The 20,370-nt window shown below is 41.8% G+C and overlaps 1 protein-coding gene across 2 annotated transcripts in view; it reads right to left on the reverse strand.

The window, feature by feature from the left end:
• Window positions 1-5,459: 5,459 nt before the first annotated feature.
• LOC124041303 (cytosolic phospholipase A2 zeta-like) overlaps window positions 5,460-20,370 on the reverse strand; it is a 28,002-nt gene continuing 13,091 nt past the window's right edge. Inside the window, exons 7-20 of one of the 2 annotated variants that reach the window (XM_046358744.1) lie at window positions 18,556-18,610; window positions 17,792-17,931; window positions 17,582-17,689; window positions 17,422-17,456; window positions 13,134-13,272; window positions 12,720-12,856; window positions 12,224-12,446; window positions 10,665-10,782; window positions 10,241-10,378; window positions 8,367-8,474; window positions 7,113-7,292; window positions 6,824-6,993; window positions 6,470-6,656; window positions 5,460-6,153 (exon numbers count right to left, since the gene is read on the reverse strand). In XM_046358744.1, the coding sequence (XP_046214700.1) occupies window positions 5,912-6,153; window positions 6,470-6,656; window positions 6,824-6,993; window positions 7,113-7,292; window positions 8,367-8,474; window positions 10,241-10,378; window positions 10,665-10,782; window positions 12,224-12,446; window positions 12,720-12,856; window positions 13,134-13,272; window positions 17,422-17,456; window positions 17,582-17,689; window positions 17,792-17,931; window positions 18,556-18,610 (1,980 nt within the window). In that variant the 3' untranslated portion in view covers window positions 5,460-5,911. The remainder of the gene's footprint in view (window positions 6,154-6,469; window positions 6,657-6,823; window positions 6,994-7,112; window positions 7,293-8,366; window positions 8,475-10,240; window positions 10,379-10,664; window positions 10,783-12,223; window positions 12,447-12,719; window positions 12,857-13,133; window positions 13,273-17,421; window positions 17,457-17,581; window positions 17,690-17,791; window positions 17,932-18,555; window positions 18,611-20,370) is intronic. The other variant, XM_046358745.1, reaches the window with a different exon arrangement.

A 20,370-nucleotide genomic window follows, 5' to 3' on the forward strand; every position in this document is an offset into this window, starting at 1 on the left:
TTCCTCCTCATGATGCAATCTATTTTGTGAAGTGCACCAGTCCCTCCTGCAGCAAAGCACCCCCACAACATGATGCTGCCACCCCCGTGCTTCACGGTTGGGATTGAGTTCTTCGGCATGCAAGCCTCCCCCTTTTTCCTCCAAACATAACGATGGTCATTATGGCCAAACAGTTCTATTTTTGTTTCATCAGACCAGAGGACATTTCTCCAAAAAGTACCATCTTTGTCCCGATGTGCAGTTGCAAACCAGAGTCTGGCTTTTTTATGGCGGGTTTGGAGCAGTGGCTTATTCCTTGCTGAGCGGCCTTTCAGGTTATGTCAATATAGGACTCGTTTTACTGTGGATATACAGTGGGGCAAAAAAAGTATTTAGTCAGCCACCAATTGTGCAAGTTCTCCCACTTAAAAAGATGAGAGAGGCCTGTAATTTTCATCATAGGTACACTTCAACTATGACAGACAAAATGAGAAGAAAAAAATCCAGAAAATCACATTGTAGGATTTTTAATTTATTTATTTGCAAATTATGGTGGAAAATAAGTAATTGGTCAATAACAACTTCGTTGCCCGGGCGGTGTGTTTGGGATCATTGTCATGCTGAAAGACCCAGCCACATTTCATCTTCAATGAATTGCTGATGGAATGAGGTTTTCACTCAAAATCTCACGATACATGGCCCCATTCATTCTTTCCTTTACACGGATCAGTCGTCTTAGTCCCTTTGCAGAAAAACAGCCCCAAAGCATGATTTTCCCACCCCCATGCTTCACAGTATGTATGGTGTTTTTTGGATGCAACTCAGCATTCTTTGTCCTCCAAACACGACGAGTTGAGTTTTTACCAAAAAGTTATATTTTGGTTTCATCTGACCATATAACATTCTCCCAATCCTCTTCTGGATCATCCTAATGCTCACTAGCAAACTTCAGACGGGCCTGGACATGTACTGGCTTAAGCAGGGGGACACATCTGGCACTGCAGGATTTGAGTCCCTGGCGGCATAGTGTGTTACTGATGGTAGGCTTTGTTACTTTGGTCCCAGCTCTCTGCAGGTCATTCACTAGGTCCCCCCGTGTGGTTCTGGGATTTTTGCTCACCGTTCTTGTGATCATTTTGACCCCACGGGGTGAGATCTTGCGTGGAGCCCCAGATCGAGGGAGATTATCAGTGGTCTTGTATGTCTTCCATTTCCTAATAACTGCTCCCACAGTTGATTTCTTCAAATCAAATCAAATTTTAGTTATATAGCCCTTCGTACATCAGCTGATATCTCAAAGTGTTGTACAGAAACCCAGCCTAAAACCCCAAACAGTAAGCAATGCAGGTGTAGAAGCACAGTGGCTAGGAAAAACTCCCTATTTCTTGAGTTTGAGTTTATTTTTTATTTTTACAGGGACAGTGCACATTAATCAACGTTTCAGTAAAAGTGCCGGTTTTAGCCAGCCGGCTAATTTTCAACCGCGGTCACTGGGCAGGTTATTAAAAACAATTACAATATAGACAATAGCAACATAGGACAAGCAAGACATAGCATACAGACAGAGCAACATAGGACAAGCAAGACGTAGCATACAGACAGAGCAACATAGAACAAAAAGCAGCAAGACAAAATTCATAAAAGCAACAAAGTGTTTCCACACCTCACAAGCTACAGACAACAGACAACATGGAAAGCGGCAACAGTAGCATCTGTTGCCCTCTTTGTGAAGGACATGCAAATGTTTTTTTTCACATTGAGATGCAAACACGAGTCACTGAGCCACTTTGTAACCTGGACCATTACAGTAGTGAGTTCTTGTGCAGCTTGTTGTTTGCTCTTTGCATGCACATATATCACTGTATCATCTGCATACATTTGAACTTCAGACCCAGTACAGACAGAAGGCAGATCATTAATGTACAGGCTGAACAGGAGGGGCCCCAGTATTGACCATTGGGGCACGCCCACATCATAGCTACGAGTGGGCGACAGCTCATTGCTCACTCTGACACACTGAGTTCTGCCTTCAAGGTATGATTTCATCCATCTCAAAGCATCAGGGGAAAAGTTGAACTTGGACAATTTTGTGATGAGAATCTCATGGTTAACAGTATCAAAAGCCTTCCTTAGGTCCAGAAACACAGCCCCAACAGCACCCCCTTTGTCCATCTTGGACTTCACATTTTCCAGAAGAAAGCAGTTGGCCGTTTCTGTGGAGTGTTTCGCTCTGAAGCCAAACTGCATGGAGTGTAATGTGAAGGGGCTGTTGTTGAGGCGGGCAATCAGTTGTTCTGCTACACACTTTTCAACAACCTTTGACACCACAGGTAGTATACTAATGGGCCTGTAGTTACTCACGTCAGCAGGGTCACCTGATTTAAAGATGGCCGTTATTATGGCCGTCTTCCATACCCTTGGAAACACACCGAGACCAATAGATGTGTTGGTGACCTTAGTAATGGGGCCAATGAGTGACTCTTTGTAGTTTTTAAGAAAGGTAGAGTCCATCCCAAACACATCTTTGGCTTTAGAGTTATTTAGTGAGCTAATCACCTTGTTCACCTTTGACTCAGAAACCTCCCTTATGATGAAGACAGGTTGAGTGTCATTCACTAGCACTGAGCCCAAGAAACCAGTGGAGGGGTTCTGTGTCAGTACCCTGACAGAGTCAATAAAGTAGGAATTGAGCTGCTTAGCTATTGCAGATTCAGTCTTCCCAGCCTGGTGCAGGTCTACAATTTTGTTTCTGGTGTCCTTTGACAACTCTTTGGTCTTGGCCATAGTAGAGTTTGGAGTGTGACTGTTTAAGGTTGTGGACAGGTGTCTTTTATACTGATAACAAGTTCAAACAGGTGCCATTAATACAGGTAACGAGTGGAGGACAGAGGAGCCTCTTAAAGAAGAAGTTACAGGTCTGTGAGAGCCAGAAATCTTGCTTGTTTGTAGGTGACCAAATACTTATTTTCCACCATAATTTGCAAATAAATTCATAAAAAATCCTGCAATGTGATTTTCTGGATTTTTTTCTCTCATTTTGTCTGTCATAGTTGAAGTGTACCTATAATGAAAATTACAGGCCTCTCTCATCTTTTTAAGTTGGAGAACTTGCACAATTGGTGGCTGACTAACTACTTTTTTGCCCCACTGTAGATACTTTTGTAGCTGTTTCCTCCAGCATCTTCACAAGGTCCTTTGCTGTTGTTCTGGGATTGATTTGCACTTTTCGCACAAAAGTACGTTTTTCTGATTTTCCTTTTGTCATCCGTGATTGTCTGTATGATGGCTGCCACATTTGTTCCCATTTCTGTGTTTATTGACTTGCGTACTCCACTTTGTACTTCAGGCTTTTGCTTGTTTGCTTGGAAGGAGGAACTAGACTTGTGGAGGTCTACAGGTCTTGTCTGATTTCTTTTGATTTCCCTGTCCGGAGAGCCTTTTGTTGTGGGCAGTCAGTTACCATACCAGGCGGTGATCACCACGACAGGATGTTTTACTCAATTAACCTCTAAAGTGCATCTGTAAAAGTTTTGAAAATTTTAGGTGACAAGCCACATTTTTTCAGCCTCCTGAGGTTGAAGATGAGTTGTTGCGCCTTTTCACCACACTGTCTGTGTGGGTGGACCAATGCAGTTTGTCCTGATGACCCAGTGCCATTAACTTTCAACCTTCTCCACTGCTGTCCGCGTCGATGTGGATTTATTTGCTCCCTCTGCTGCTTCCTGAAGTCCACAATCATCTCCTTTGTTTTGTCTGATTTGTTGGGACAGATTGTTTACCTGACACCATTTCCGAGTGCCCTCAAGAACCTCCCTTGTAAACTGTCTTTTTTGTTGGTAATCAAGCGTACTACTGTTGTGTCGTCTGCAAACTTGATGATTCAGTTGGAGGTGTGCATGGCCACACAGTCATGGGTGAACAGGGAGTACAGGAGGGGGCTGAGGATGCACCCTTGTGGGACCTCAGTGTTGAGGATCAGCAAAGTGGAGATGTTGTTTCCCATCCTCACCACTTGGGGGCAGCCCGTCAGGAAGTCCAGGACCCAGTTACACAGGGCGGGGTACAGACACAGGGCCTTGAGCTTAATGATGAGCTTGGAGGGTCCTATGGTGTTGAATGCTGAGCTCTAGTCAATGACCAGTATTCTTACATATGTGTTCCTCTTGTCCAGATGGGATAGGGCAGTATGCAGTGTGATAAAGATTGCATCGTCTGTGGACCTATTGGGGCGGTAAGCAAATCGAAGTGTTCTATGGTGACAGGTAAAAAAGTGTTGGTGATGACCCACGAGTGAGTGCTACAGGAACTCAAAGCTACAACAAAATAGTTCCCCTTACCTTTGCCTTCTTGAGTACAGGAAAAATGGTGGTTATATTGAAGCATGTGAACAGCAGACTGAGATGCATGTATGTCTGTAAACACACTAGCCAGGATGGGCCTGTCATGCTCTGAGGAAGAGACATGGTATGTCTGTCTGGGCCGGCAGCCTTGCGAGGGTTAACACGTTCCACAGGCACCTTAAATGTCTTACTGTCTGGATGGAGAAGAAGAGCCCACAGTCCTTGGTAGCGGGCCGTGTCGGTGGCATTGTATTGTCCTCAAAGCGGGCAAAGAAGGTGTTTAGCTTGTCTGGAAGCAAGACGTCGGTGTCCGTGATTTGGCTGATTTTCCTTTTGTCATCCGTGATTGTCTGTAGACCCTGCCACATTTGTTCCGTTTCTGAGCCATTGAAATGCGACTCCACTTTGTCTCTATGCTGACATTTCAACAAAGTTTGATTGGCAATCCAGGGAATACAATCAAAACGATCAATCCGTTTATTTAGGTGATTTATTTTTCCATCCTCTGGACATTGACTGAAGTATAAGCAATGTCACAAGCATAGGCCATCATGTGTTCTCACATCACCAGAGAATTGCATTTTACCACCTGCACCTCTTTGAAGGAATTAACCTCTAAAGTTAGGTCAATAGCAAAAGCATTTGAAAATCTGGAGTGCTGAAAATATACATTTTCCATCAAGTCTATAGTTGCATTATGATGAGTTGTGTACGATTTCTATTCAATCCTTTAGATACAATGCTGTATGCTGGACCCAGTGCCATTAACACAATCTAATTCCCATATTATGAGTCTCAAGACAGAGCTCGGATCGTGAATTTATTTCCAATGAGCCTGCTCTCGGTCTTTACCACCAAACACATAATGTTTAGAAGTCTCATTTGCTCTGGGACAGATGCCAAGCTTTCTATCATTTCGAAAGACGCCTGTGTTAAAGAACCACTTTGTAAACATTTATTTTTCCTGTGAGTGATGCTTTGGTGTGACACTTATTTGACAGTGTTTTGAAGGTGTACTCTGTGAGGATCTCGAAGCATTATTGTGTGTGCAATTAGCCAATTTAAGAGTAACCATTACTAACTTATGAAAATAGCCATTCAAAGAGTTACTCTATAAACGAGGAATGCATTAACTCAAATCAACTAATAGATTTATTAGTCATGAATAAATTCACTTTCAAACAACAGTATACATTGAAGACATGGTACATAATAAAGCAGAGTAAATTACTATCAAGAAATACGATTTAACGTGGTTACATGTGTCTCCAGAATAACCTCCAAGAGAGAAAATACTATGTGTGTATAAACACACAGGAGTTCTGTGCTAAAATGAACTCAACAAGATACAATTCATAATATGAAACATACAGTAAGGTTCATAAAGGTAGAATGTAAAAAAAGACCGTCTAGAAAAACAACCCACGAGCTCGGAAACAAGAACTCAAAGCTACAACAAAATGCATTCTCCCCTTTAAACCTTTGGAAACACAGCTTAGGACGCACCACCAAGAAATTGTGGTTAGAGTTGCTCCTCTAAATCTGCTCTGTATGCATGTTGTTCTCTCTCTTCCTCCATGGATGGGCCCCTGTCAATGATATGAGTGCTGCTCATGGTGGTCTGATTCTTCCACAGGCACCTTCCTTTCGAGGACCTTCCCGAGAGCCTGGAGGATCTGCTCCTTGTTGTTCTGGATGTTGTATGAGGTAAGGTCTGTCAGTGCTCGGAAGTCCTTTGCTGTGTAGGTGAGATGTTTAGTGAGGTAGGGGGAGCTGCTTGAGCTAATGTCAACATCCCCTGCCTTCCTCTCCTCCTCACCCTTACGTGCCACACCTTCAGAATGAGAACATAACAATACTGTCAGCCTTAAACATTAAACGAACAAACATCAAACTGTGGTTTAACTAACAATATCAACAAAGTGCAATACAATCCAGTCCAATACAATACAAAACGATACAAAGGTTTATGCCAATGATTTTTGGCCCTGATCTCTAAAGCACACAACATTGAAAATTGACAGAATATTGATTTGATTGACAGGCACAGGGCAAATGGCATATTGACAGGTTGAGCCATTAGCTAGCTACAGTAGGTCATTGACTACCTCTGCTTCTTTTACAATTATGATAATCTTGACAGTGGTTACCAGGGGCCTTGAACTCTTTGAATGAGATGTTGACTAAAGGGAAGTGAAGGACTATGGGAGCCTTGGGGTTTTCCTCATCCTCAAAGACGTAGAGCTCTTTCAGGGGCTGTCCCTCCAGGCTGCTGCAGTCAATGCGGGGGAAGGGGATGCTGTGTTCTTTACAGTAAACCTCAGTCCTCTTTAGGACCTGGTAGATCGATTAAAGAGATGTCAGTCAGACAATTCAAACACTGTGTATGGCAGTTACAAGTCATATGCACCTTCTGGCCTAGTGTGTGTGTGCAAACTTGCACGAAATATGGATCTAGCAAATTAAGTTCACTCTTGTATTGTTCATAAACTCAACCCATTTACTTTGAATTGGTCCTCACACCACGAATAGTTGAGGGACATGATGATATCAACACCCCTCTCTGGTCTCAAGACAGGGGGACAGCCTGTGTTGATGGAGAACCCAGAGTCCGCCAGGTAGAGTGTGGGGTCAGCTGGAGTCAGTCTGTTGGGGAAGGCATCTGGATGCATATCTGCAGCAAGATTGGGAGAAAAACTTCACAAACATAATCTGAATCGTATAACAGTGTTTGAGTAAATCCATGTTGAATTTGGATTAACAGCAACAGTTAGGGTGGTTCATGAGTGGCACCTTTCCAGGATGTAAAGTTGCGGTTGTCATTGTAGTTCCGGTGCAGGAAGAACCCACGCATGAAGTTGTAGATCTGAGTGATGACTGGCCGGCTGGTAAAGAAGCTGGTCAGCGCCGAGGCAGTGTTAGTGATAGGCTTGAAGAGGTAGGTGTCCAGGGTGGTTGGTTCATTGTCAAATTCTTTAGAGGAAGAAGCGGAGCGGTGTCAAACAACTCAAACATTGCCACACAGAGTTTTTTTTGTGAGTTTGGCAGAGCAGTATGTTAGCTGCAGCAGTAAAATAAATAAGACACTTAACATAGCTCTCCAGTCAGTTTTAGAATGGGTGACTAGCAATAGGCTGGTGCTAAATATATCAAAAACTAAATGCATCATTTTTGGGACAAATCACTTGCTCAAAACTCGTTTAGATCAATTATTGAATAATGTGGCTATTGAGCAAATTGAGGAAACTAAACTGCCTGGTGTAACCCTAGATAGCAAGCTGTCATGGTCAAAACAGACTCAATGGTTGTGAAAATGGGAAGAGGTCTGTCCTTGATAGGGCGTTGCTCTGCCTTCGTGACGTCTCAGTAGACCAGACAGGTCCTTCAAGCCCTAGTTGTGTCGCACCTGGACTACTGCCCAGCTGTGTGGTCATGTGCGGCAAAGAAGGACATAGGTCAATTGCAGTTGGTCCAGAACAAAGCAGCACGTATCGCATTTAGATGTACACGGAGGGAAAGTATCAGTAACATGCATGTCAGTCTCTCCTGGCTCAAAGTTGAGGAGAAATTGACCGCATCACTATTGATCTTTGTGCTGTTGGTGTGTTGAAGGTACCGGACTGTCTGTTCAAGCAGTGGGCACACAGCTCAGACTCTCATCGGTACAGCACAAGACATGCAACCAGAAGAGTCTTCAAAGTCCCCAGGTCCCGAACAGAGGCTGGGAAACGCACAGTATGAAATAGAGCCATTACATGGAACTCTCTGCCACCCCAGGTAACTCAAGCTAGTATTAAAATCAGTTTCAAAAACAGATAAAAGAACACCTCACTGCACAAAGACAGAGCAATTTGCACTGTAATATATATTATACATAATATTGTGTGTATGTACTGTAGGCTATTTGTGACATATTTCAGTCCTTGACTAATAATGTTCTGTATTATGTATTATGTTATGTGGACCCCAAGAAGAGTAGCTAATACTTATGCAGCGGCTAATGGGGATCCTAATAAATACAAAATACCAAATAAACATGTTAGAGACCTATTTTGTTGATTTCTTCCCCCAGCCATGTGCTCCAGGATGTCTGACCTCCAGTTGCAAAGTCCCAAAGCTGGGTCAGGTTAAGAGAGAAGACACTGCTCCAAAGACCTGTCAACACAGAGGTAAAGGTGCCCACACTGTAGAAAGTATTGCATTTACATTGAAATCCATAGATCATTAGTAGCAGGTATATTGTGACATACAGTAGAAGTCGGAAGTTTACATACACTTAGGTTGGAGTCATTAAAACTCGTTTTTCAACCACTCCACAAATTTCTTGTTAACAAACTATAGTTTTGGCAAGTCGGTTAGGACATCTACTTTGTGCATGACACAAGTAATTTTTCCAACAATTGTTTCCAGACAGATTATTTTACAAAACAATTACTGAATCACAATTCCAATGGGTCAGAAGTTTACATACACTAAGTTGCCTTTAAACAGCTTGGAAAATTATGTCATGGCTTTAGAAGCTTCTGATAGGCTAATTGACATTATTTGAGTCAATTGGAGGTGTACCTGTGGATGTATTTCAAGGCCTACCTTCAAACTCAGTGACTCTTTGCTTGACGTCATTAGAAAATCAAAAGAAATCAGCCAAGACCTGTAGACCTCCACAAGTCTAGTTCATCCTTGCGAGCAATTTCCAAATGCCTGAAGGTACCACGTTCATCTGTACAAACAATAGTACACAAGTATAAACACCATGGGACCACGCAGCCATCATACCGCTCAGGAAGGAGACGCGTTCTGTCTCCTAGAGATGAACATACTTTGGTGCGAAAAGTGCAAATCAATCCCAAAACAACAGCAAAGGACCTTGTGAAGATGCTGGAGGAAACAGGTACAAAAGTATCTATATCCACAGTAAAACGAGTCCTATATTGACATAACCTGAAAGGCCTCTCAGCAAAGAAGAAGCTATGGTTTGCAACTGCACACGGGGACAAAGATTGTACTTTTTGGAGAAATGTCCTTTGGTATGATGAAACAAAAATAGAACTGTTTGGCCATAATGACCATTGTTATGTTCGGAGGAAAAAGGGGGAGGCTTGCAAGCTGAAGAACTCCATCCCAACCATGAAGCACGGGGGTGGCAGCATCATGTTGTGGGGGTGCTTTGCTGCAGGAGGGACTGGTGCACTTCACAAAATAGATGGCAACATGAGGCAGGAAAATGGTTGGGATATATTGAAGCAACATCTCAAGACATCAGTCAGGAAGTAAAAACTTGGTCACAAATGGGTCTTCCAAATGGACAATGGCCCCAAGCATACTTCCAATGTTGTGGACAACAAAGTCAAGGTATTGGAGTGGCCATCACAAAGCCCTGACCTCAATCCTATAGAAAATGTGTGGGCAGAACTGAAAAAACGTTTGGAGGCCAACAAACCTAACTCTGTTACACCAGCTCTGTCAGGAGGAATGGGCCAGAATTCACCCAACTTATTGTGGGAAGCTTGTGGAAGGCTACCCAAAGCATTTGACCCAAGTTACACAATATAAAGGCAATGCTACCAAATACTAATTGAGTGTATGTAAACTTCTGAACCACTGGGAATGTGATGAAAAAAATAAAATCTGAAATAAATCATTCTCTCTACTATTATTATTATTTCACATTCTTAAAATAAAGTGGTGATCCTAACTGACCGAAGACATGGAATTTTTACTAGGATTAAATGTCAGGAATTATGAATAACTGAGTTTAAATGTATTTGGCTAAGGTGTATGTAAACTTCCGACTTCAACTCTGTCCGTCCTTCCGTCCGTCCGTCCGTCCGTCCGTCCGTCCGTCCGTCCGTCCGTCCGTCCGTCCGTCCGTCTGTCTGTCTGAAACGCATGCACACACACACAAGTAAGTGTTCTCTCACCAAGCAGAGAGGCGATACATATCTCTGGATGTTTCTTGACCAGGTGACCAAGGTAGAATTCACTCCCAAAGTCCTCCGCATGGACATAGGCCCCATACTTTGGGAAGCCCACCTCATATGGTGTGAACTCACACCACTCTAAAAGGATAGGAATAGAAAGAGAAACCAATTGTTCTGTTATTATTACATTTATAGGTCATTTATACTGCAACTGCTATTTTCAATCGGTTGTAAGGCATTTTATCTATGCCTTGCCTCCCACTACAAAAACGTTTTAGTGTGTAACTGGATTCATAAGGATATGTAAATAACATAAGTTAACACCATCAAAATGGTGTTACAATATTCCTTGCTTCAACATGTGGACCATTGTTTGGGTTTCATTCAAATACATATCAAACACAAGTTGCTCGAACAGCTTTACCAAACTCTGTTGTGATGCCTTTCCCTCCGTCCTTCAGGTTGACAGCAGTACAGATGGGTAAAGGGTTCTGGCCCTCTGATACTGCCTTCTGCTGGTCAGACAGGGTACTGGGTTTCTTCTACAAACCCCACAGGAGAAATCAATGATTTACACAGTATGTACAACACTAATGTGGGGCGCTGTGTTGAAGCCACCGTGCCTCCATCTTGGCACTCTCCCACCATTGTAAACCATATTTTGGAAGCTATAGAAATGCATTTATTAATGTCTACAATTTTGCCACCTTTATTCTATTCTGAAAGGGTTGTTTGTATCCTAGATGGTGATTGGTTGATAGCAGGGAGTTAAAGCACCACAATCCCCACATTCCATGGGTAGTGACAGACAGACAGGCTGAAGTGGCTGACTGAGCACAGAGCAAGGCTTGCTGTGACATCAGAGAGACCTGGTGATAAACACTCCCAGACCCACAGTGTGGAGTGTGAGAGACTTGACTGAGAAAGCAGCCCTGCTCCATTCAAATAGAGAGCTGATTAATTAAGACTATCTAGATCGCCACACAGTTACAAAGTTTAATACTAGGTCGGGTACATCTCATCCAATCTACTATCTAAGTGGAGAGCAAATTCTGCCCCTCTGTTTTTTTTCTGATTTGGTGGCTCATTTCTTTAGCAGGTGTAACAAATAGTCATGTCAGTCATGCTTTGTTTTGACAGGATTGATTTACCCATGTTTCTGGATCTGCTCGATCCTATAGTCATTTTATTGTGTTCCGTGTCTACCGGCAATCATCCTGTTATTTGATTATTCTCATTTAATCAGATGAATCTCTGGTAAACTCTAGCAATCAGAATAGGCTGAAGACAGAGGTTGGTTCTTGGTTGTTAGAGTTCTCACCAATGATTTATATATAAACTAGATGACGGACAGGGGGGCGCTGTGTTGATACCACCGTGCCTCCATCTTGGTACTCCCCCACCGTAGTAAAAAAGTGTTTTGGAAGCTATATAATGCATTTATTAATGTCTACATTTGTTTTTACCACATTATTATTTCACAGACACCTTAATGCATACTTTGAAATTATATTATATGAGCTAAACATACTAAACATCCTTCAAGTATATGTTATATGCTACTGTACCCACCACAACATAAAATACTTAAATACATGTAATTCTGTCCTTGAAACATTTAATTGAAATACTTTAGAATTACATTCATTCCGATTGAGGACTGCTCCTACTGGGGAGTACCAAAATGGCCAACTGATGGCTTCAAAGCCTCTCTGGCCAATAGCATCAGCAATCCAGGGTTCATATACATCATTGGGAGAAATCAATCTGTCAAATACGCTGCTGTAACCAAATTCACAAAACACATTATGTAAAGTATCATAACTCAGTGTGAAAGACATAATAGTGTGTCTGTAGTAAAAACATCTCATAGTTTCAATGTAATTAAAGGCGACAAAACCATTTTTGCATAACTTCTTCCTATTGCAGTGTGATTAGTACAGTGTGTATTGTAAAGTATGAGTGTACAGTAGGCTGCTGTACCTTCCCATGAAGGCAGTGCTCAATGACCAGACCCCACATGTCTATGAGTGACACCATATGTCCCTCCTTCTCTTTCTCTGCCATCTGGTGTTTGTAGTACAGCAGCTTCTCAGTGGTGAAGGCACTGAGGATACTCTTGGTGATTTCCTCCTCCATAGCCGAGATGGACTCATCCATATCACGCTGTGACCAATCTGCTTCCTGATACAGGGTGGCTAAGGCCCTGTTGAACAGGAATGTGTTATGTCACTTACTGTAAGTAGGAGTCTCAGTAGTATAAACTTAGTAAGTGAAGACAGGTTACAGGGTAAAAATACCTGTGAGACAAAACTGTCTGAGCTCATAAGGAAATTCAAAATGACAAATGTTATTTGTTCGTTTTTGTTTGTTTGTTCGTTCGTTCATTAATTAATTAATTAATTGATTAATTCATTAATTAATTCAGCTTATAGTATACTGCAGATTTAATTGCGATGGAGATAAATGCCATGCTCACCATGTGGAGCCTGACACACCAGTGATGTAGCTCACAGCGTCCAGTAGGCCCAGTCTCTGCAGCCCCTTCAGACTGCCATACAGGCCGGTCATTGCTCTAGTCCCTCCCCCTGAGCCAACCACAGCTACAACAGGCAACTGGGGGAAGAAAGACAAACAACATCTCTGGTTGGATCTTCCATCTGTCAGTCAATCTGTTTTAACACATTCTGTTGAGCCTTGTTTCGTAATGACAGTGGATGACATCTGCACATCACAGTAGAAATGAACAATTTCCCCACAACAATGAGACTGAAAAAAGGCAAACAAATTTGGTCAGCATCAATATTCAGTCTCCATTAGTGTTGAAATTATGGCTGATAAGCAGCAATTAGTGTGGTGTGTAAATTAGTGCATAAAAATAATCACCATGTACCTTTTTAGCGTCAGGGGGAGAGGTGAGGCCCAACTCCTTTTGTAAGGCCTGACCCACGAGCACCTTTCTCTTATTCAGGAATTCTTTTTCCTCCGGAGGGATGTCAAAATCAAGACGTACCTCAAATTCAATGTCTGAGCTGTGGATTTACAGAGGCCATACAATACACCCACCCACCCACCCACGCACGAACCCACACACGCACGCACGCACGCAAGCACACACACACACACACACACACACACACACACACACACACACACACACACACACACACACACACACACACACACACACACACACACACACACACACACACACACACACACACACACACACACACACACACACACACACACATTAATAACAACTAAATACGCCACGTGTTTGCATACTTCTGAATGAAATGAAGAGTTTATTTCCATCTATATATCAACCAATTTTTTTGGTTTTTCATCAGAAATGATTGCTTATGGATACCTTCATGTGTAAAATATTACTGTTCTCAGATTTGTTATGAATAGATTTTAGATGTGTATGAAAATTTCGTTTTTTTTGTTGCAAAACGCTATCCATTGTTTAGCTGGAATGGAAGGTTTGCATCCTGTATATTTATTAGGATCAATGCACTCAATGTATGTCGCTCTGGATAAGAACATCTGCTAAATAACTAAAATGTCAAATGTAAATGTTTTACATACATGTCTCATATTACTGTATTATATTATTATTATAAATATGTATATACAGTACCAGTATCATTCAAGGGTTTTCTCTTATTTTTACTTTTATCTATATTGTAAAATAGTGAAGACATCAAAAATATGAAATAACACATATGGAGTCACGTAGTAACCAAAAAAGTGTTAAACAAATCAAAATATATTTTAGATTTGAGATTCTTCAAAGTAGCCACCTGCCTTGATGACAGCTTTGCACACTCTTGGCATTCTCTCAACCAGCTTCACTTGGAATTGTTTCCTTCAGTCTTGAAGGAGTTCCCATATATGCTGAGCACTTGTTGGCTGCTTTTCCATCACTCTGTGGTCCAACTCATTCCAAACCATCTCAATTGGGTTGAGGTGAGGTGATTGTGGAGGCCAGGTCATCTGATGCATGCACTCCATCACTCTCCTTCTTGGTCAAATAGCCTTTACACAGTCTGGAGGTGTGTTTTGGATCATTGTCCTATTGAAAAACAAATGATAGTCCCACTAAGCACAAACCAGATGGGATGGCATATCGCTGCAGAATGCTGTGGTAGCCATGCTGGTTACGTGTGCCTTGAATTCTAAACAAATCACTGACAGTGTCACCAGCAATGCACCCCCACACCATCACAACTCCTCCTCCATGCTTCACGGTGGGAACCACACATGCAGAGATCATCCGTTCACCGACTCTGTGTCTCACAATGACACAGCGGTTAGAACCAAAAATCTCAAATTTAGACTCATCAGACCAAAGGACAGATTTCCACCGGTCTAAGTCCTTTGCTCGTGTTTCTTGGCCCAGGCAAGTCTCTTCTTCTTATTTATGTCCTTTAGTAGTGGTTTCTTTGCAGCAATTTGACCATGAAGGCCTGATTCATGCAGTCTCCTCTGAACAGTTGATGTTGAGATATGTCTGTTACTTGAACTCTGTGAAGCATTTTTTTGGTCTGCAATTTCTGAGGCTGGTAACTCCAAGGAACTAATTGTTTGCAGCAGATGTAACTCTGGGTCTTCCTTTCCTGTGGCGGTTCTCACGAGAGCCAGTTTCATCATAGCGCTTGATGGTTTTTGCAATTGCACTTGCACTTGAAGAAACGTTCAAAGTTCTTGAAATGTTCCAGATTGATTGACCTTAATGTCTTAAAGTAATGATGGACTGTCATTTATCTTTGCTTATTTGAGCTGTTCTTGCCATAATAAGGACTTGGTCTTTTACCAATTAGGGCTATCTTCTGTATACCCGCCATACCTTGTCACAACACAACTGATTGGCTCAAACACATTTAGAGGGAAATAAATGTACTTTTAACAAGGCACACCTGTTAATTGAAATAAATTCCAGGTGACTACCTGATGAAGCTGGTTGACAGAATGTCAAGAGTGTACAACGCTGTCATCAAGGCAAAGGGTGGCTTCTTTGAAGATTCTCAAACGTAAAATATATTTAGATTTTTTTTAACACCTTTTTGGTTACTACATGATGTGTTATTTCAGAGTTGTTATGTCTTTACTATTATTCTACAATGTAGAAAATAGTAAAAAATAAAGAAAAACCCTTGAATGAGTAGCTGTGTCCAAACTTTTGACTGGTACTGTATATACACTGCTCAAAAAAATAAAGGGAACACTAAAATAACACATCCTAGATCTGAATGAATGAAATATTATTATTAAATACTTTTTTCTTTACATAGTTGAATGTGTTGACAACAAAATCACACAAAAATTATCAATGGAAATCAAATTTATCAACCCATGGAGGTCTGGATTTGGAGTCACACTCAAAATTAAAGTGGAAAACCACACTACAGGCTGATCCAATTTTGATGTAATGTCCTTAAAACATGTCCAAATGAGGCTCAGTAGTGTGTGTGGCCTCCACGTGCCTGTATGACCTCCCTACAACGCCTGGGCATGCTCCTGATGAGGTGGCGGATGGTCTCCTGAGGGATCTCCTCCCAGACCTGGACTAAAGCATCCGCCAACTCCTGGACAGTCTGTGGTGCAACGTGGCGTTGGTGGATGGAGCGAGACATGATGTCCCAGATGTGCTCAATTGGATTCAGGTCTGGAGAACGGACGGGCCGGTCCATAGCATCAATGCCTTCCTCTTGCAGGAACTGCTGACACACTCCAGCCCCATGAGGTCTAGCATTGTCTTGCATTAGAAGGAACCCAGGGCCAACCGCACCAGCATATGGTCTCACAGGGGTCTGAGGATCTCATCTTGGTACCTAATGGCAGTCAGGCTACCTCTGGCGAGCACATGGAGGGCTGTGCGGCCCCCCCCCAAAGAAATGCCACCCCACACCATGACTGACACACCGCCAAACCGGTCATGCTGGAGGATGTTGCAGGCAGCAGAACGTTCTCCACGGCATCTCCAGACTCTGTCACATGTGCTCAGTGTGAACCTGCTTTCATCTGTGAAGAGCACAGGGTGCCAGTGGTGAATTTGCCAATCTTGGTGTTCTCTGGCAAATGCCAAACGTCCTGCATGGTGTTGGGCTGTAAGCACAACCCCCACCTGTGGACGTCGGGCCCTCATACCACCCTCATGGAGTCTGTTTCTGACCGTTTGAGCAGACACATGCACATTTGTGGCCTGCTGGAGGTCATTTTGCAGGGCTCTGGCAGTGCTCCTCCTGCTCATCCTTGCACAAAGGCGGAGGTAGCGGTCCTGCTGCTGGGTTGTTGCCCTCCTACGGCCTCCTCCACGTCTCCTGATGTACTGGCCTGTCTCCTGGTAGCGCCTTCATGCTCTGGACACTACGCTGACAGACACAGCAAACCTTCTTGCCACAGCTCGTATTGATGTGCCATCCTGGATGAGCTGCACTACCTGAGCCACTTGTGTGGGTTGTAGACTCCGTCTCATGCTACCACTAGAGTGAAAGCACCGCCAGCATTCAAAAGTGACCAAAACATCAGCCAGGAAGCATAGGAACTGAGAAGTGGTCTGTGGTCACCACCTGCAGAACCACTCCTTTATTGGGGGTGTCTTGCTAATTGCCTATAATTTCCACCTGTTGTCTATTCCATTTGCACAACAGCATGTGAAATTTATTGTCAATCAGTGTTGCTTCCTAAGTGGACAGTTTGATTTCACAGAAGTGTGATTGACTTGGAGTTACATTGTGTTGTTTAAGTGTTCCCTTAATTTTTTTGAGCAGTGTATATATTCTCACAAGTGGCACAGCGGTCTAAGGCACAGCATTGCAGTGCTAGAGGCGTTGCTACAGACCCTGGTTCGATCCAGGGCTGTATCACAACCGGCTGTAGCTGTACTACTTATTTCTCTGTAACTAAGGCAGATATATAGCATTTGGCAAAAAAACATGATTTATTTGTCTCTCTGAAATGAAACCGTAAAGTGAAAGATATTTAACAAATACATGCTTGTCATTGAACAATGCCATGACATGATTAGATCGTGAAAAAATGTACCAATTCTTTTCAAATTTTCTTTAAACAATACAAGCTATTTTAATATTTCTGAAAATGGATATATAGCATTTTGGAAAGAAACTCTTCAAATACTGATGCTTTGTTTCATAAAAAGTAAAGCACTTTACCAGTCCTCTGTTCTCAAATGTAGATCCACCATGTCCTGTGAAGGGTTGAGTGTCCATGTAAATCATATGGGCTTTATAAACATTGTTCATCAATAAGCTTTCCTTGGCACTTTATACATACACTAGAAGGGTGCAAAGACTTAAATTAGGTCTGCTATACCTCTCCCACAGGTAAAGATACTTTGAAATCATTACTGGCTGGAAGTTGCAGGAGTGGAACAGTAGATAAGCCAGTGACATTTGGATCTTCTACCTCACCCAATTTATCCTGGGGATACAAAAAATATGATTGTGGAATTTTAAAAAATCATATGGAACTTGTATAAAGATAGGGAAGATATTGGTCAAGTAAAGGATCAGTTAACCGCACCCTCACGCAAAGCTCTGTCTCCAGGTCTCTGTTGATGTAGTAGCGCAGAGTTTTGGTCAGGTTGGATGTTATTTGAGGAGCAAGAATCTTATGCTCTTCTGGAAAGGCCCCACTCATTTTCAGGACCACATTCTGCTCCACTAGAACAATAACAACATAGATGTGGTTGCTCAGTTCAGTGATCTATGATCTCAGTTCAGTGATCTATGATCTCAGTTCAGTGATCAGTGATCTATGAATATCCTGTGTAGACCGGTCTGATTATGCACGCACAGACACAGACACAGACACAGACACAGACACAGACACAGACACAGACACAGACACAGACACAGACACAGACACAGACACAGACAGACAGACAGACAGACAGACAGACAGACAGACAGACAGACAGACAGACAGACAGACAGACAGACAGACAGACAGACAGACAGACAGACAGACAGACAGACAGACAGACAGACAGACAGACAGACAGACAGACAGACAGACAGACAGACAGACAGACAGACAGACAGAATGCATACATACATTGGGAGGTATTTAGAGAATAAGTGGCCCCTCCACTAGAACAATAACAATATAGATAATACATACATTGCAAGCAACTTTGCAGCAGGGGCAGTCTTTAGACTAATAGAACTTTCTTCTTTAATTTTGCAAACATTTTATGGGTCAAGTAAAGGCCAAACAATGTTCAACAGGCACTTGGAGAAATAAGCAGACCTGATACAGTAGATAATAATTTGAATGATACTCACTGGCAGTGGTCATCAGCTTTTCTACATTCACATCCACAGTAGAGAATGGGGAGGCCTAGGACAAAGTATACTACAATAAACAGCATATAGAATTGCCTTCTGTTCGTGGGTGTGAATTATTTGCTTTAATTTTGTACAGCATTACATTACACATACAGTTCCTTCAGATGGTATTCACACCCCTTAATTTATTGTACAATTTGTTGTGCTACAAATTGGGATTAAAATTAATTTTATTGTATTTTTTTTTTTTTTAACGATCTACACCAAATACTCTGTAATGTCAAAGTGGAAGAAAAATGTAGTTTTTAAAGATTTATGAAACAATAAAACACTAATATATCTTGATTAAATAAGTGTTGAAGTCCCTGAGTCAATACATGTTAGAATCACTTTTGGCAGTGATTACAGCTGTGAGTCTTTCTGGGTAAGTCTCTAAGAGCTTTGCACACCTGGATTGTACACAATATGCCTATTATTATTGTTTAAACTATTCAAGCTCTATCAAGTTGGTTATTGATTATTGCTAGACAGCCATTTTCAAGTCTTGCCATAGATTTTCAAGCCGATTTAAGTCAAAACTGTAACTAGGCCACATTCAAGCAACTCCAGTGTACTGTACAATTGGCCTTGAGTTTAAAGTTTTCGTCCTGCTGAAATGTGAATTTGTCTCCCAGTGTCTGTTGGAAAGCAGACTGTACTTGATTTCCTCTAGGATTTTCCCTGTGGTCAGCTCTATTCCGTTTCTTTTCATGCCCCCAAAAAACTCTCTAGTCCTTGCTGATGACAAGTATATCCATAACATGCTTGAAAATATGAATGTGTTTCGATGTGTTTGACCAAACATAATGCTTTGTATTCAGGACAAAAAGTTTTGCCACACTTTAGTGCATTATTGCAAACAGGGTGTAGGTTTAGGAATAGTTTAATTATGTACACTGTATTCTTTTGGTCCTCTGTAGCTCAGTTGGTAGAGCATGGCGCTTGTAACGCCAGGGTAGTGGGTTCAATCCCCGGGACCACCCATACGTAGAATGTATGCACACATGACTGTAAGTTGCTTTGGATAAAAGCATCTGCTAAATGGCATATATTATTATATTATATTATATATTATTATTATATATTATTTTCACTCTGTCATTTAGGTTCGTTTTGTGGAGTAACTAAAATGTTGTTGATTCATCCTCAGTTTTCTCCCATCACAGCCAATAAACTGTTTTAAAATCACCATTGGCCTCATGATGAAATCCCTGAGCGGTTTCCTTCCTCTCTGGCAACTGAGTTAGGAAGGACGCCTGTACATTTGTAGTGACTGGGTGTGTTGATACACCATCCAAAGCATAATAATAACTTCACCATGCTCAAACTCATATATATTGTCTGCTTTTTCAAATGTTTTACCCATCTATTAATAGATTACCTTCTATGCGACGCATTAGAAAACCTTACTGGACTTTGTTGTTGAATCTGCGCTTGAAATTCACTACTTGACTGAAGGACCTTAAAGATAATTGCATGTGTGGGGTATAGAGATGGGGAAATCATTCAATAACCATGTTAACCACCTTTATTGCACATAGAGTGAGTCCATGCAACTTATTATGTGACTTGTTAAGCTAAGTTACATTTTTACTCCTGAACTTATTTAGGTTTGTCATAACAAAAGGGTTGAATACTTATTGACTCAAGACAATTCAGCTTTTAATTTTTTATTAATTTGTCAAAATTGTGGGGCATTGTGGGGTATGGTGTGTAGATCAGTGGCACAAAACCTCAATTTAATCCATTTTAAAATTCAGGCTGTAACACAAC

Source organism: Oncorhynchus gorbuscha, linkage group LG08 (genome assembly GCF_021184085.1).
Source record: "Oncorhynchus gorbuscha isolate QuinsamMale2020 ecotype Even-year linkage group LG08, OgorEven_v1.0, whole genome shotgun sequence".
NCBI classification, from domain to species: domain Eukaryota; kingdom Metazoa; phylum Chordata; class Actinopteri; order Salmoniformes; family Salmonidae; genus Oncorhynchus; species Oncorhynchus gorbuscha.